Source organism: Notothenia coriiceps, unplaced genomic scaffold (genome assembly GCF_000735185.1).
Source record: "Notothenia coriiceps isolate Sejong01 unplaced genomic scaffold, NC01 NC01_scaffold00024667, whole genome shotgun sequence".
Classification (NCBI taxonomy): domain Eukaryota; kingdom Metazoa; phylum Chordata; class Actinopteri; order Perciformes; family Nototheniidae; genus Notothenia; species Notothenia coriiceps.
Genome location: NW_011357368.1, coordinates 9,515,567 through 9,526,699, shown reverse-complemented (window position 1 = coordinate 9,526,699; position 11,133 = coordinate 9,515,567). Strand labels below are relative to the sequence as shown.

At 40.6% G+C, this 11,133-nt stretch overlaps 2 protein-coding genes and 1 long non-coding RNA gene across 3 annotated transcripts in view; 1 reads left to right on the top strand and 2 right to left on the bottom strand.

Annotated features, from left to right (window-relative positions):
• The window catches only part of LOC104955365 (uncharacterized), a 22,081-nt gene extending 16,782 nt beyond the window's left edge, over window positions 1-5,299 (bottom strand). The window contains exons 1-2 of the long non-coding RNA XR_799456.1: window positions 5,215-5,299; window positions 4,812-4,815 (exon numbers count right to left, since the gene is read on the bottom strand). This is a non-coding gene — a long non-coding RNA (uncharacterized lncRNA). The remainder of the gene's footprint in view (window positions 1-4,811; window positions 4,816-5,214) is intronic.
• On the bottom strand, window positions 706-3,710 carry LOC104955364 (eukaryotic translation initiation factor 4E-1A). The gene is made up of 3 exons (XM_010782693.1): window positions 3,600-3,710; window positions 1,481-1,620; window positions 706-1,386 (listed from the first exon to the last, which is right to left on the bottom strand). The coding sequence occupies exons 1-3, from the start codon at window positions 3,696-3,698 to the stop codon at window positions 1,272-1,274; spliced, it is 354 nt and encodes a 117-aa protein (XP_010780995.1). The 5' UTR covers window positions 3,699-3,710; the 3' UTR covers window positions 706-1,271.
• A 649-nt stretch (window positions 5,300-5,948) lies between the features above and the next one.
• LOC104955481 (regulator of G-protein signaling 22-like) lies at window positions 5,949-10,544 on the top strand. The gene is made up of 6 exons (XM_010782808.1): window positions 5,949-5,999; window positions 6,742-6,843; window positions 7,737-7,931; window positions 9,211-9,303; window positions 9,551-9,741; window positions 10,451-10,544. Exons 1-6 carry the CDS (start codon window positions 5,949-5,951, stop codon window positions 10,542-10,544), a joined length of 726 nt encoding a protein of 241 aa, XP_010781110.1.
• Window positions 10,545-11,133: the final 589 nt, after the last annotated feature.

Below are 11,133 nucleotides of genomic sequence, written 5' to 3'. Positions count from 1 at the left end.
GGAGGGTCTGGTGACCCAGCGGTGAGTAAAGGTGAGTCAGAAAAAGAAGAGCGAATATCATCAACCTTTTTTTCAAAGTAGTTAACAAGGTCTCTTGGCCAAAGGGAGGAGGGGGGAGGGGCGTCGGGGGGATCCAAGAGGGTGGAAAAGATTGAAAATAGTTTTTTGGGATTGGAATAGGAAGATTGGATCATCTAATTATAGCTAATGTGATGTAATTTGCTAGCCTAGAAACATTTTGTTAGGACACAAATAGTTTATACCCCACTCGTGAATGTCTGAAACTTCTGTGACTTATAAAAACAGAGGTTGCAATGCTAACAAGGGACTCAATTAAATGATGTCATAATTTCAAACATTAGCTGTTTTTAGCTTAGCGCTGATGACAGGGGTCATGTGACTGTCATGGAGTTTGTTTACGTTAGCTTTTTACTTCTTGTAATAGCATTTATGCATCAACAATTATAAAACTGTTAATATGTGGAGATGTTCCTGCTGAAAATGTGTAAGTATCATTAATGTTTGTTTGCCACCGAGCTTATTCTTGGCAATTTTCAATGGAAACAACCAGTTGCAGGAGGTGCCCATGCAACGCTAACTTCCAGTTAGACATAAAGATATCCTACCTGCACCACTCTATTCAGTCTCCTTGAGTATTATTGTATTGTCTACAGTGGAAATGTAGACAATAAGGAAATATGATAATAATACAAGTATTACACAATTGAACAACTAGTAATTGCAAAACCAATGTTTTAATTATATTAACACACAAAGTGAATATGAGTCATGAAATACTTTTTTTAAAAGGTTGATTACGTGCAACAGTTGAAGGAAAAAAAAAGAAGCATAAAACAGAGGTCTAACAATCTAATCATATGCAGGCAAATTAATAATAAATTAAAAGGCTTTCATGGCATTAAGGATTACAGCAACCAGCAGTGCTGTAGTAAAAGGGAGAGAAATGTACTCGTTTCCCTCGTATTTCAGGATTCCCTGACATTAAAGGAAAAAAGGAAACTTTCTTTAGTAGAGTATGCAGCACTCTAAATCTCATTCACTATTAATCCCTCTTATTGTTAGTGTTTTGATATATTCATGTTCTTCTGTGTGTTTTTACAAGTGGATCAAGTTCTGGGTATGTTATGGAAACATTTGGCACGTAGGATTGGATTTTTCTTTCTTCCAGATTGCATTCGGCAGAGTCTTTGCAGTGCAGTAAAAATATGAACCAACAACAAATAAGACAAGAAAAGGAAAGAGGCACATTCTCAAACAACAAATTTGTTCTTGGTGGTTGAACCACTTTTGGTAGATGTATCTGCGTGAGATTGGAAGCCGATTGTCATCTTCATGGGAATCCCCAAGCGCTCCTTGTAAACTCTCCTGTTGACGGTAAATGACACCGTTAGAGGATGTGAAAGATGCCTTCAGCTGCAGATATGATTGTAAATACTTTAAAACTGTATACCAGCCTCACCCAATGTGTGTCACAGCCTCCCGGTTCTCGTAGTCCGCTGTCCACACAGCGAGTTTATCTCCTTTTGTGCGGATGTTGACCACGGCTCCGCAGACCTGATCGCTGTGGTCATCAAAGGCCTCTCCGACTAAGCACAGGAGCTGGTTTGAGGATAGGAAAAAAACTAAAGTTTAAATCCAACCTTCGATTTGACTTGAACTATAAATTCTCCAATTTCTAATAAAGGAGCCTGGACCTGGGCAGTGTTAGCTTTCACCTTCATGACATTTACAAGAAAGCTTTTGCTGCCATTTCCTGAAATTCATGTTTTAAGTTCCGTATGGTAGTAACAAATGTGCTTCTTAAAGAGTTTATTACATGAAGATTTTCATTTTTAAGTACAAACTTATAGAATTGTTGGGAATATATAGCAAAATATAAACTATACAAATATAAAGTAACTCATTGTAACTATTTTAACAGAAATCATTGTATGCCTCACCCACTTTTTCCCTTCATTCTTTTAAGAATTCTCATGTTTATTTCTTCCAAAATATTGCCTGGACCGTGGTAGAAAATGTAACACCGTCTGCCATTGAGGCAGGAGGCTTATATCATATACTTATCAAATATTACTAATCTAATCAAGCATTTCTCAAAAACACAAAATCCATGTAATAGAGAAGTACAGGAATGTGTCCTAAAACCTGGAAATGGGAAAGCATTTGACTACTTCTGGTACTTCTTGTCTTAAAGTCAATCTTTTTTTGGTTGGAAGCCCGAAAGGAGGTCTATGCATGCTTAACACAAGCTTAAGCTTTTTCAGCTTTTGTTCTTTGACATAAAATGAACCGTCATTAGCCTAGCCGTGGTGACGTCGTGAAGACACAGGAACGTGATGTAGTTCGTTTATAGGCTAACTTTAGGACTAAATACCAAAATCCGGTAATGAGTTATCATTTTTGCAACAACCAGTTCTCGAATTTAACTGTTTTTGTTTAGATGCCTGAAATAAGGTCCTTCAACAAAAGCTTAAGATTTTTCATGTTTTGTTCTGTGACATAAAATACGTCAGTAAAAAACACTTTGCGTCATAAAAAATACAATTGCTAGTCTAAACGAGACTACTACACGTAATCTTTTCAATTTACACACGCCATCGATTGCACGTCTGTCCGTCCTGGGAGAGGGATCCTCCTCTCTTGCTCTCCCTGAGGTTTTTCCCATTTTCCCCTTTAAACTGTGGGTTTTTCTCCAGAAATGTTTTTCCTTGTACGATGTGAGGGTCCAAGGACAGAGGGTGTCGTATTGTCATACTGATATTCTGTACAAACTTTGAAGTCCACTGAGACAAATGTAACATTTGTGATATTGGGCTGTATAAATAAACATTGATTGATTCATGTAAAGCGTTTTGAGCACTTGAAAAAGCGTTCTAATTAAAAATGTAATGAATTATTATTATTGCACCGAACATTAGCCGCCTTTAGCTAAGCGGTGGTGACCTAAGTCATGTGACCGTGATGTAGTTTGTTTGCTTTTTACTTGTGGCAATTGCATTTACGCTTCAAAAATCATAAAAGTAATGTGAATATGCAGAGTTTATCCCGCTGAACAAAAAGTGATAGTATCAACAAGTGTGGGGCCACATCAGGGCGCCTTTTTCTGCAATGTTCTTAAATCCAAATTAGAAATCCCATTGTATTTTGTCGAGGGAGCCCACCGGTCAATATGCAGTTAGAGATCCATGCAACTGTTGAGACAATCATTACATCAACAGTGTCATTAACAAACAACATTACCCCCTTCCCCGTAGAAACACCAGTAGTAAAGAGCAGTAAAATCAGTGCTGTGTGCAAACTGGCAGGTCACGGCTTTCTTGACGCCTGTATCACTGTCAGTGACCTTTAGAGCTAACACTGTGTGGACTGCAGACTTAGCAGCAAGCAGGCCAATTTTCAGCTGCTCTAGTTAGACTTTTCATCAGCTCAGAGTAAAGTCAAGGCCACAGTATATAGTTTCTAGATCTTTGACTCACTGCAGGTATGACAGGATCTGGTGATAGAAGTGGTATGTAGGTAACAAATGTACTAGAGGCTCAAGACATGAGTAATAGCATCACAGATTTAGTCAAACGTACAGTTTCCAGCCAGAAGCGGTCCAGGTCTAATCTCCTCTGCTGCTTGTTGAGGGTGAGGAGCCAGCGCCCGCCACGCTTGTTCCTCTCGTCCTCCCACATGGGTTCAATTCCATCCTGCAGCGAAGGTTGAAATTGTCAATACACATCCCAGGCCACTGCACCAAAACTTCAAAACAGCCTTTTTAGTGAGGTTTCAGCATGATCTCAGCACTAACTGCAAGACATTCATCTTGTACTCTTTAATAATCCCAACAGAAACTCTTAAAATGTGATTGCAGGTGGAATACTTAAAGTGTTTTTTCATCATTTCCGCTTAACATTCTGACCCACGCAGCAGGGTATTGTAAAAAAGCTGCATTTTCTAAGAATACAATTAAAATGATACACCTTATGTATCTTACAAACTCCCCTGCCGTGAATATAAGGTGATCTTCGCCAGAGGTGATCATGCTAATGATTTCAATAAGAACACACTGATTATAGACTGCAGTGATGATAACTACCTTCCCATTCATTATAATGTCTCACACGGTATAATTAGTGGCTGCAATTTAACTAGTAAACTAAATAATAGCCGAGTTTGACACAGGGAGAAAATCGTGTCTACACTCCAGTAATGATGATGTTTATATTTCATCAAGTCTTTTTTCCTTTTTATTTTGCGTTTTTTCTCATTGCATTTACATTTGTATTTTAAAAAACTACAACAACTTTCCACACTTGTAAAATGTATAAGGTATTCTTTGCGTGTTATTCTCTAGTAGCAGAATGGTTGGGCTATAATAGTGTATACATTTTGTATGTTTTTGTTGTGTATTCTGAGACTCAATGGATAAATATACATTTGAACTGTTGCTATTTATATATTGATTGCTTATATTTTATTTTTCATTTGTATGCAATGGCTAGTCAACATGCTGATATAACATAACAATTCTCCAAATTGAGATCCATTAAGAATATATAATTATATCTAGTCAAATTTACATCATTTTGATGTTACAATCTCGTTTTGGGGGATTTCTTGTGAACTTGTGATAGGACTATTTTATTCCATGTTTTAATTAAACTATTCTCACAAGGATGTCAATTTGAAACTAAATGAATTGAATTTTGTTAGTTAGCTTGCAACATAATGTCTAATGATGTAAATGTAGTCTCTGACTCTCCTATGGTCCTTTTAGTTTCATTGAGAAGAAATAGGGAGAAAACACTGCTGTTAACCTACACTCAATGCAAAGTAGACACTGGTGTGACATTTTAAGTATCTAAGCACAAGAGAGGGTATAGGCATAACAATATATTTTAATGAGGACATATTCTGTTAATTTTCAGGTTCATATTAGTATTTATTTTCCTCATACTGCCTGTGCTGCAGCACCTCTTTTCACCCTCTGTCTGAAACCAGAGCCCAGTCTGCTCTGATTGGTTAGCTGGCTGGCTCTGTTGTGATTGGTCCCGCCCCTTTAGCCTATCATGTACTATGTGTTGGAGCGCTGGCCAATAGAAGCGCAAGTGTTACATANTTATTTTCCTCATACTGCCTGTGCTGCAGCACCTCTTTTCACCCTCTGTCTGAAACCAGAGCCCAGTCTGCTCTGATTGGTTAGCTGGCTGTCTCTGTTGTCATTGGTCAAGCACTTAGAGATGTCCCGCTCCCTTAGCCTATCACGTACAATGGGTTGGAGCGCTAGTCAATATAGTGCCACAGTGACACGTCCTAAAACCCGGAATCCGATTCCTTCGACCATAACCCAATGCAATTTCTCCATAGGATTTGGAATTGCTTGAAATAAGGTCTGTGGTTGACACACATTGAAGAGACGGATCATGTTTTGTTCAGCNAAATTGAAGAGACGGATCACGTTTTGTTCTACGACATTAAATACATCAGCAGTGACCCCACTGGGGATTTCTGAAGAGTTTACATGTCTGAAAAACGATGGTTGTTGACAAGTGGCTGAATAGGACTACAGAAGTTTTCGAGGCCGTTGTACATCATTATGCCGAACACGTAAACACTCCCGCTAAGTTTGTTTGCCCTGTTCTGCTTGAAAGCAACTACCTGCCTCCTGCAAACTGTTAAAACAAACGCTTCAACTTGTACCATTTAGAATCTGTATGTTTGAATATGGATCTTAAGTTGGCGTGANCATGATTATTTTCCAATTACAGTATATTTATTTAAAGAGAGTAACTAAATTGTGATATCAGTTTAATCAGTAATGTGTGTGTAGTGTATGGGTGTGTGAATCACACACCCATACACTACACACACATTACTGATTAAACTGATATCACAATTTAGTTACTCTCTTTAAATAAATATACTGTAATTGGAAAATAATCATGTGTGGTGTCCTTGTTTTGTCCGTCCTTGATCCAGGGCTCCCTATTGTTGTATGTACTGTACCTACTGGCCTAGTTAAATAAAAGTGGTAGTCTTTTTGGCTGGGCAGTGTAGTTTTACGCACAGTCTTATTTGACTTTCTCAGGATTTAAAACTGTTTTTGTGGGCCAGACCCCCATCCCCATCCCCTCATCCGTGAGCAGAGCATCAAGTTGGCATGCCTATTACAGCTGAATGCGGCGATTACCATGTTGCAAAACGCCTCACAAACGTATTAAGATCAACAGCTTTAGTGCGTTTTGATTCAATGCTGAGTACAGACAAACTTGACAGTCTCTTCTCTGTCATTGTAGACCGCAAATACCTCATTCTTTCCGCCTGCTTGGGTCCGAATGCTTCTCGTTTTGCGCCGTCCCGTTCAAATGAAATCGCCGCCAATCATATTTCCACGCTCGCGCCAGGGCCGGGGGAGGGGTTACAAGGCTTGCGTCTTGTGCTGCATTCACTTGCACTCGGACATTAGAGATTTTCTCTCATAAATGTCTGATGAACCACAACTTGCGGGGGAGTTCATTCTAAACTGTTGAGTAAAACGTTTTACACCAACTATGGAGAAATGTCAAACATTTATAATCAACATTTAAAAAAAATGTTATTAATAAATTAATTGCCTACATTTAGGGTGGCATCTAGGGTGGCAAGGCATTTTTCTGAGGTGGCAGCTGCCACCCGTGCCACCCCATAGAACCGCCACTGCCATGATGACAGTCAGAGGTTCTGTTTTTGTCTCAGCTGTGGGAGAATGCGGTTTACTTTTGGACTGACCTGCAGCACTACCATGAGCTGTTCTATCAGGACGGACTGGACTATTACAGAGTGCAGAGGGAAGCACAGGTCAGCACACACAAACACCATACACACACGTTGTTCTGCTCACAACTACCAACAAAGTACTAAGTTGTTAACTACTGTCTGATTTAAACACAGCATGTACATTACATATATGTTAGGGTAGTGGGATGGATCTTAAACTAATGTCAGTTCTTTAAAACTGTCACCAACTCTGCTATTTGGAATCATAAGTTGTTACGGCTGCTGTTTCTGTCTGCTCATTAATCTGCCTGTGAGTGTTTGCAGCTGTGTGTGATATGTAAATGAGATGTGTGGAAGTAGTATACAGAAGTATAACAAACTATTGTAAGAGGAGAAGGAATATTCTTTTGTCTATTAAGCACAAATCCATATACAGTGTGTATTCTAGTATGATAGTTGAGTTGGACCTCATTGGTTGGAGAAAAAGCTTCTTATATTCGTTAGCATAGCTAGCTAACCAGATGCTAATAACAACAAAGTTATTGACTGTAATGATCAGTATGACAGATGAACAGATCGCCACTGGGCTTACAACTAAAGACATTCCTCATAGGATAGCTTGGTTGTCCTTTTGCCAAAGAATTGCAATACACTATTTGATACATCTATTCGCTCATGATGTCATTACCTTTCCTTACATTTATTAAGTAGATTATACTTTGCTGTCGATGCCAATTGTACAACACCCAACTAATTTCAAGAAATAAAAAATAGCTGCATTTGTGAAACTCTTTTTTTGCATGGAAATAAAATAAAGTTGCATTCAAGTTGCAAGAAAAGAAAAGAGATTGGGTACAGCTGTATCCAATCTCTTTACTAGAGAGATAGTGAATATTGTGTAGGAGAGCACAGAACTATGGTGATGAAACACGGAGAGGAAGTGATGACACTTTTATGACCTCTCCTCTCCTCAGCTCCTTTACTCCACCTATCTCTTCAGCTCTGCCAGGAGGAGTATTGGTGTTGATGAGGAGATCAGAACAGTGGTGTATGACCAGCTCATGCCTGCTTTTGAGGAAGTGTTTGACAGGGTTGAGGAACACACACTAAACATTCTGCTGGAGCCATGGACGCTGCTGCTCAGCAGGGAAAAAGAGTCTTTTCAGAAGGTAGTTGCAGTACATCCACAGTGTAATGCACTTCCCTTTCATCTGCAGAATTGGGCTTCTAGTCTAGTTGCCAGCTTAGTGACCAGAAAGTGGCCATATTTGTACTCTCTGTTGGCTGACTTTGATTCATTTTGGCTAGAATTTGAAGATGTAGGGGCTTGGACAGATTGCCTATTTATTTGAAACAAAAATTGTCCACAGTAGAGACAATAATGTTCATCTTGTGCTCTATATCCATATTGTTGCAACACTACTCATGGTAGTCAAAATATGCCCAAGAGAGTACACATATTGCCACTTTCTGGTTAAAACTGCCATTTTTAATCCTGAACAAGTCAGAAATGGATTCAGCATACTCAATAACCCCAAAACCACTCAAATATTGTCCAAATCAGCCAAGCCATCTTTAAACGATTGTTCACATAGGCTACAATGCCAATTTAAATTAACACAACTTGTGCTAATTGTGCAAATTGCCAAACTTATGCAAGTTAGCATCCGGCAGTACTGCTATAGGCCTACAGCACATTTCTATTTCCGGGCTCACTATATGAGCTTACAACTAGACTATTCCTTAAGGAAGTCTACAGAAAAATCGTATTTCAATTGACACATCTGACATCGGCATCTATGAACACCGTAAAGATCAAATTGATTAGAGTTTTTAATCATTTGTGTTAGGGAAATAATTTGCCTAGGTATTCAACCTTTGACACAGTTCATAATTTTCTCCTCTCACTGTCTCCTTTCCCATGGCATAGTTTTACGGCCTTGGGTATTGCTGCTATCTCTTTTAAGGAGGGGCAGCTTGGGCGCATTGTTGTTGCCAGTCTATGACAGAGCACAAGCAGCCATGAGGTAATTCACTGTTCAGGGACGTAGGTTCCCTGGCACGCATTCTTTTCTATGGACGAGAGCTGTAGTTAGATTCAGGGTCCATATTTGTTTAGTCTCACTGATGAAGAATGTTGATTATTACACTCCGTTAAAACCTCGAGCTGCAGAAAGAGTTCTTCAGAATTGGTTTGGCAACCGCTGTGTCAACTCGTGACACACCACCTGTCTTGTCAACTCTCCGGCCGTAACTCCAAATAAACCATCAGTGTTTGACATCAAAGCTCCAACTCTCCTCGTGTCTCTCTGAGTCCTGACTCTCCATTGCTTCAGAAGTTTCCCTTACAAATTGGTTTTCATAACCCTTGAATACTGATAAAGGACATAAGGTGATGCCATTGCTGTGTACGTATGTGTGTATGACCATGTGTGTGTGAGTTTCCAGGTCTTAATGCAGGACGAGGTGCGTCGAGTGGACAGTCAGGAGTACAGGGACCTGCAGAGTCTGTACGAAGAGTCAGAGTTCCGCCTGAAACAGGTCAGCCAGCATCCACAGGTCTATTTATTATTGGACCTATGGATAAAAGCCATAAACCCACACCTGTGAGCATAAAACATCTAATTTCCCAATGTGAACACTAAAGTGTATTGCTTAATAACAATGTTAGTTATCCCCTGGTGAAAGACTGCATGACTTGGCCTGAACAGGCCATTTACAATGAGGGCATGCTGTGGTGCCTTCAGTAAAACCACACCCTATTTTATTTGCTGTGTATCCTCTACAGGTGGAGCAGTCCCAGTCCATATTATTTCCTTCTCCTATTAACTCTTCAACTCCCTTCACAAAGGGCGCCCATGCGCCTAATTCTTGGTCCCGAGTGTCTCCAAATCTTAAAGGCTACCTTCTGGGTTCCTTACTCCGTCACCACCATGAGATAGGACACTTTATGTCCTTCCTACTGAATCACGATGCTAGGTGAGTAGTATGAAGAGTTAGTATGTGAAGCAATTGTCCTTTCTCAAATGTACCTAAATGCCAAACACAAAATATATTAATCATTACACTAACATTCACGATGTTCACACTAAAAGGAAATGAAGGCAGTATAGAAATGCACAGAAGGTAAATTGTTTAAAGGATGTGTATACAGTGAAATGTAGGCCTGATTCCAAACCGACCCATACACACTCCTTCAACGTCTGGAGTCTCACTCACAGCTGAACGAGGCTCCCCTTCTTTCAGTTGGGGGGCGGTTGTAAGGTCTTAGCCAGCAGGTTAATGTTTTGTTATCATTCTGATATTCTTGTTTTATTTTGTTTCTCACCTCTCATTTCAGTGTCAGCACTTCCTGACCTTGATTTAGCCCCACCTGCGTAACCATCCCTAATTAGTCTCTCACCTGTGCCCCATTATAATCCCTCGCCCTTGTCCACATTCCCCTCACTGCCAGTTCGTCTTTGTTCTTTCAAGCGTTCTAGCAGTATTTTCCCCAGGTTTTTAGTTTCCACGTGTACCTGACCCAGCTTCGTGTCCAGACCCTGTTCCTGCCTAATCCTCGTCTGTTTTGGTTGCCTTCTGATTCAACTACCGTGTACCGAACCTTTGCTAGTAAAGACCTTCTTTGTAACCAAAAAGCCTCTGTCCCTGAGTCTTGCAATGAAGTCCTCTACTTCTGTTCACTCAGTCGTTACAGGGGTAAAGCAGCAAGCTTTGGAAAGAACCCCCCTCACTCATACCTCATTCACATCAACGCAACTCTGGTTCAAGCTCCGTGCTAGAGCTTTTCAGGTTCAGAACCGGTTCTTCGGTTTAGCTCCAGCTCTTTTCAAACTGCCCAGAGCCCAGAGTCCGACTCGTGCTGCGTCATCGTTTGCGTCATGACGTAACCTTTTGCGTGCCTGCTTCATAAAGCCAAAGCGCGCGGAAACCCCTCACAGCTGACACCGACAACAACAACAATGGACGATTGTGCTCCAGCTTCCTCTGTACCTCTTCGGAAGACAAGATTCCCAGTAGGTAGCTGGTCTCTTCAGTGGACCACTGCTGCTTGTGAAGTTTCTCCATCGTTGTGTACAAACTGGATAAAACGCGGGCTTTTTGTTGTTGTTCAGGAGTTGATCCCGCCCCTGCCCCTGCCCCTGCCTCGACGTAAGCGTGACGTATGCGGTGCTTTTGCTCTGGTCGGACAATTTTTTGGTGCTCGAAATGAACCGGATTCCGGAGCTAAGAGGCTGCTCCGCAGCGGTGTGAACAGGAAAACCCGGTGCTTTTCAAGCTCCAGCTCCGAACCGGCCCTGAAACACCGTTGGTGTGAATGAGGTATTAGAGTGCCAGGCTGGCTCCACAGTATTACTTTACTCCTAAAGT

Bases quoted from the DNA above. Each gene is read 5' to 3' on its own strand.
- LOC104955364 (XM_010782693.1), bottom strand. From the start codon at position 3,698: ATGTGGGAGGACGAGAGGAACAAGCGTGGCGGGCGCTGGCTCCTCACC. The intron at 1,621-3,599 runs GTACGTTTGACT...TCCTCAAACCAG, and splicing joins ACCGCTTCTGGCTGGAAACT to CTCCTGTGCTTAGTCGGAGA. The intron at 1,387-1,480 runs GTGAGGCTGGTA...TACCGTCAACAG, and splicing joins GAGGCTGTGACACACATTGG to GAGAGTTTACAAGGAGCGCT.
- LOC104955481 (XM_010782808.1), top strand. From the start codon at position 5,949: ATGTGTGGTGTCCTTGTTTTGTCCGTCCTTGATCCAGGGCTCCCTATT. The intron at 7,932-9,210 runs GTAGTTGCAGTA...GTGAGTTTCCAG, and splicing joins AAAAAGAGTCTTTTCAGAAG to GTCTTAATGCAGGACGAGGT. The intron at 9,742-10,450 runs GTGAGTAGTATG...CTGTTCACTCAG, and splicing joins CTACTGAATCACGATGCTAG to TCGTTACAGGGGTAAAGCAG.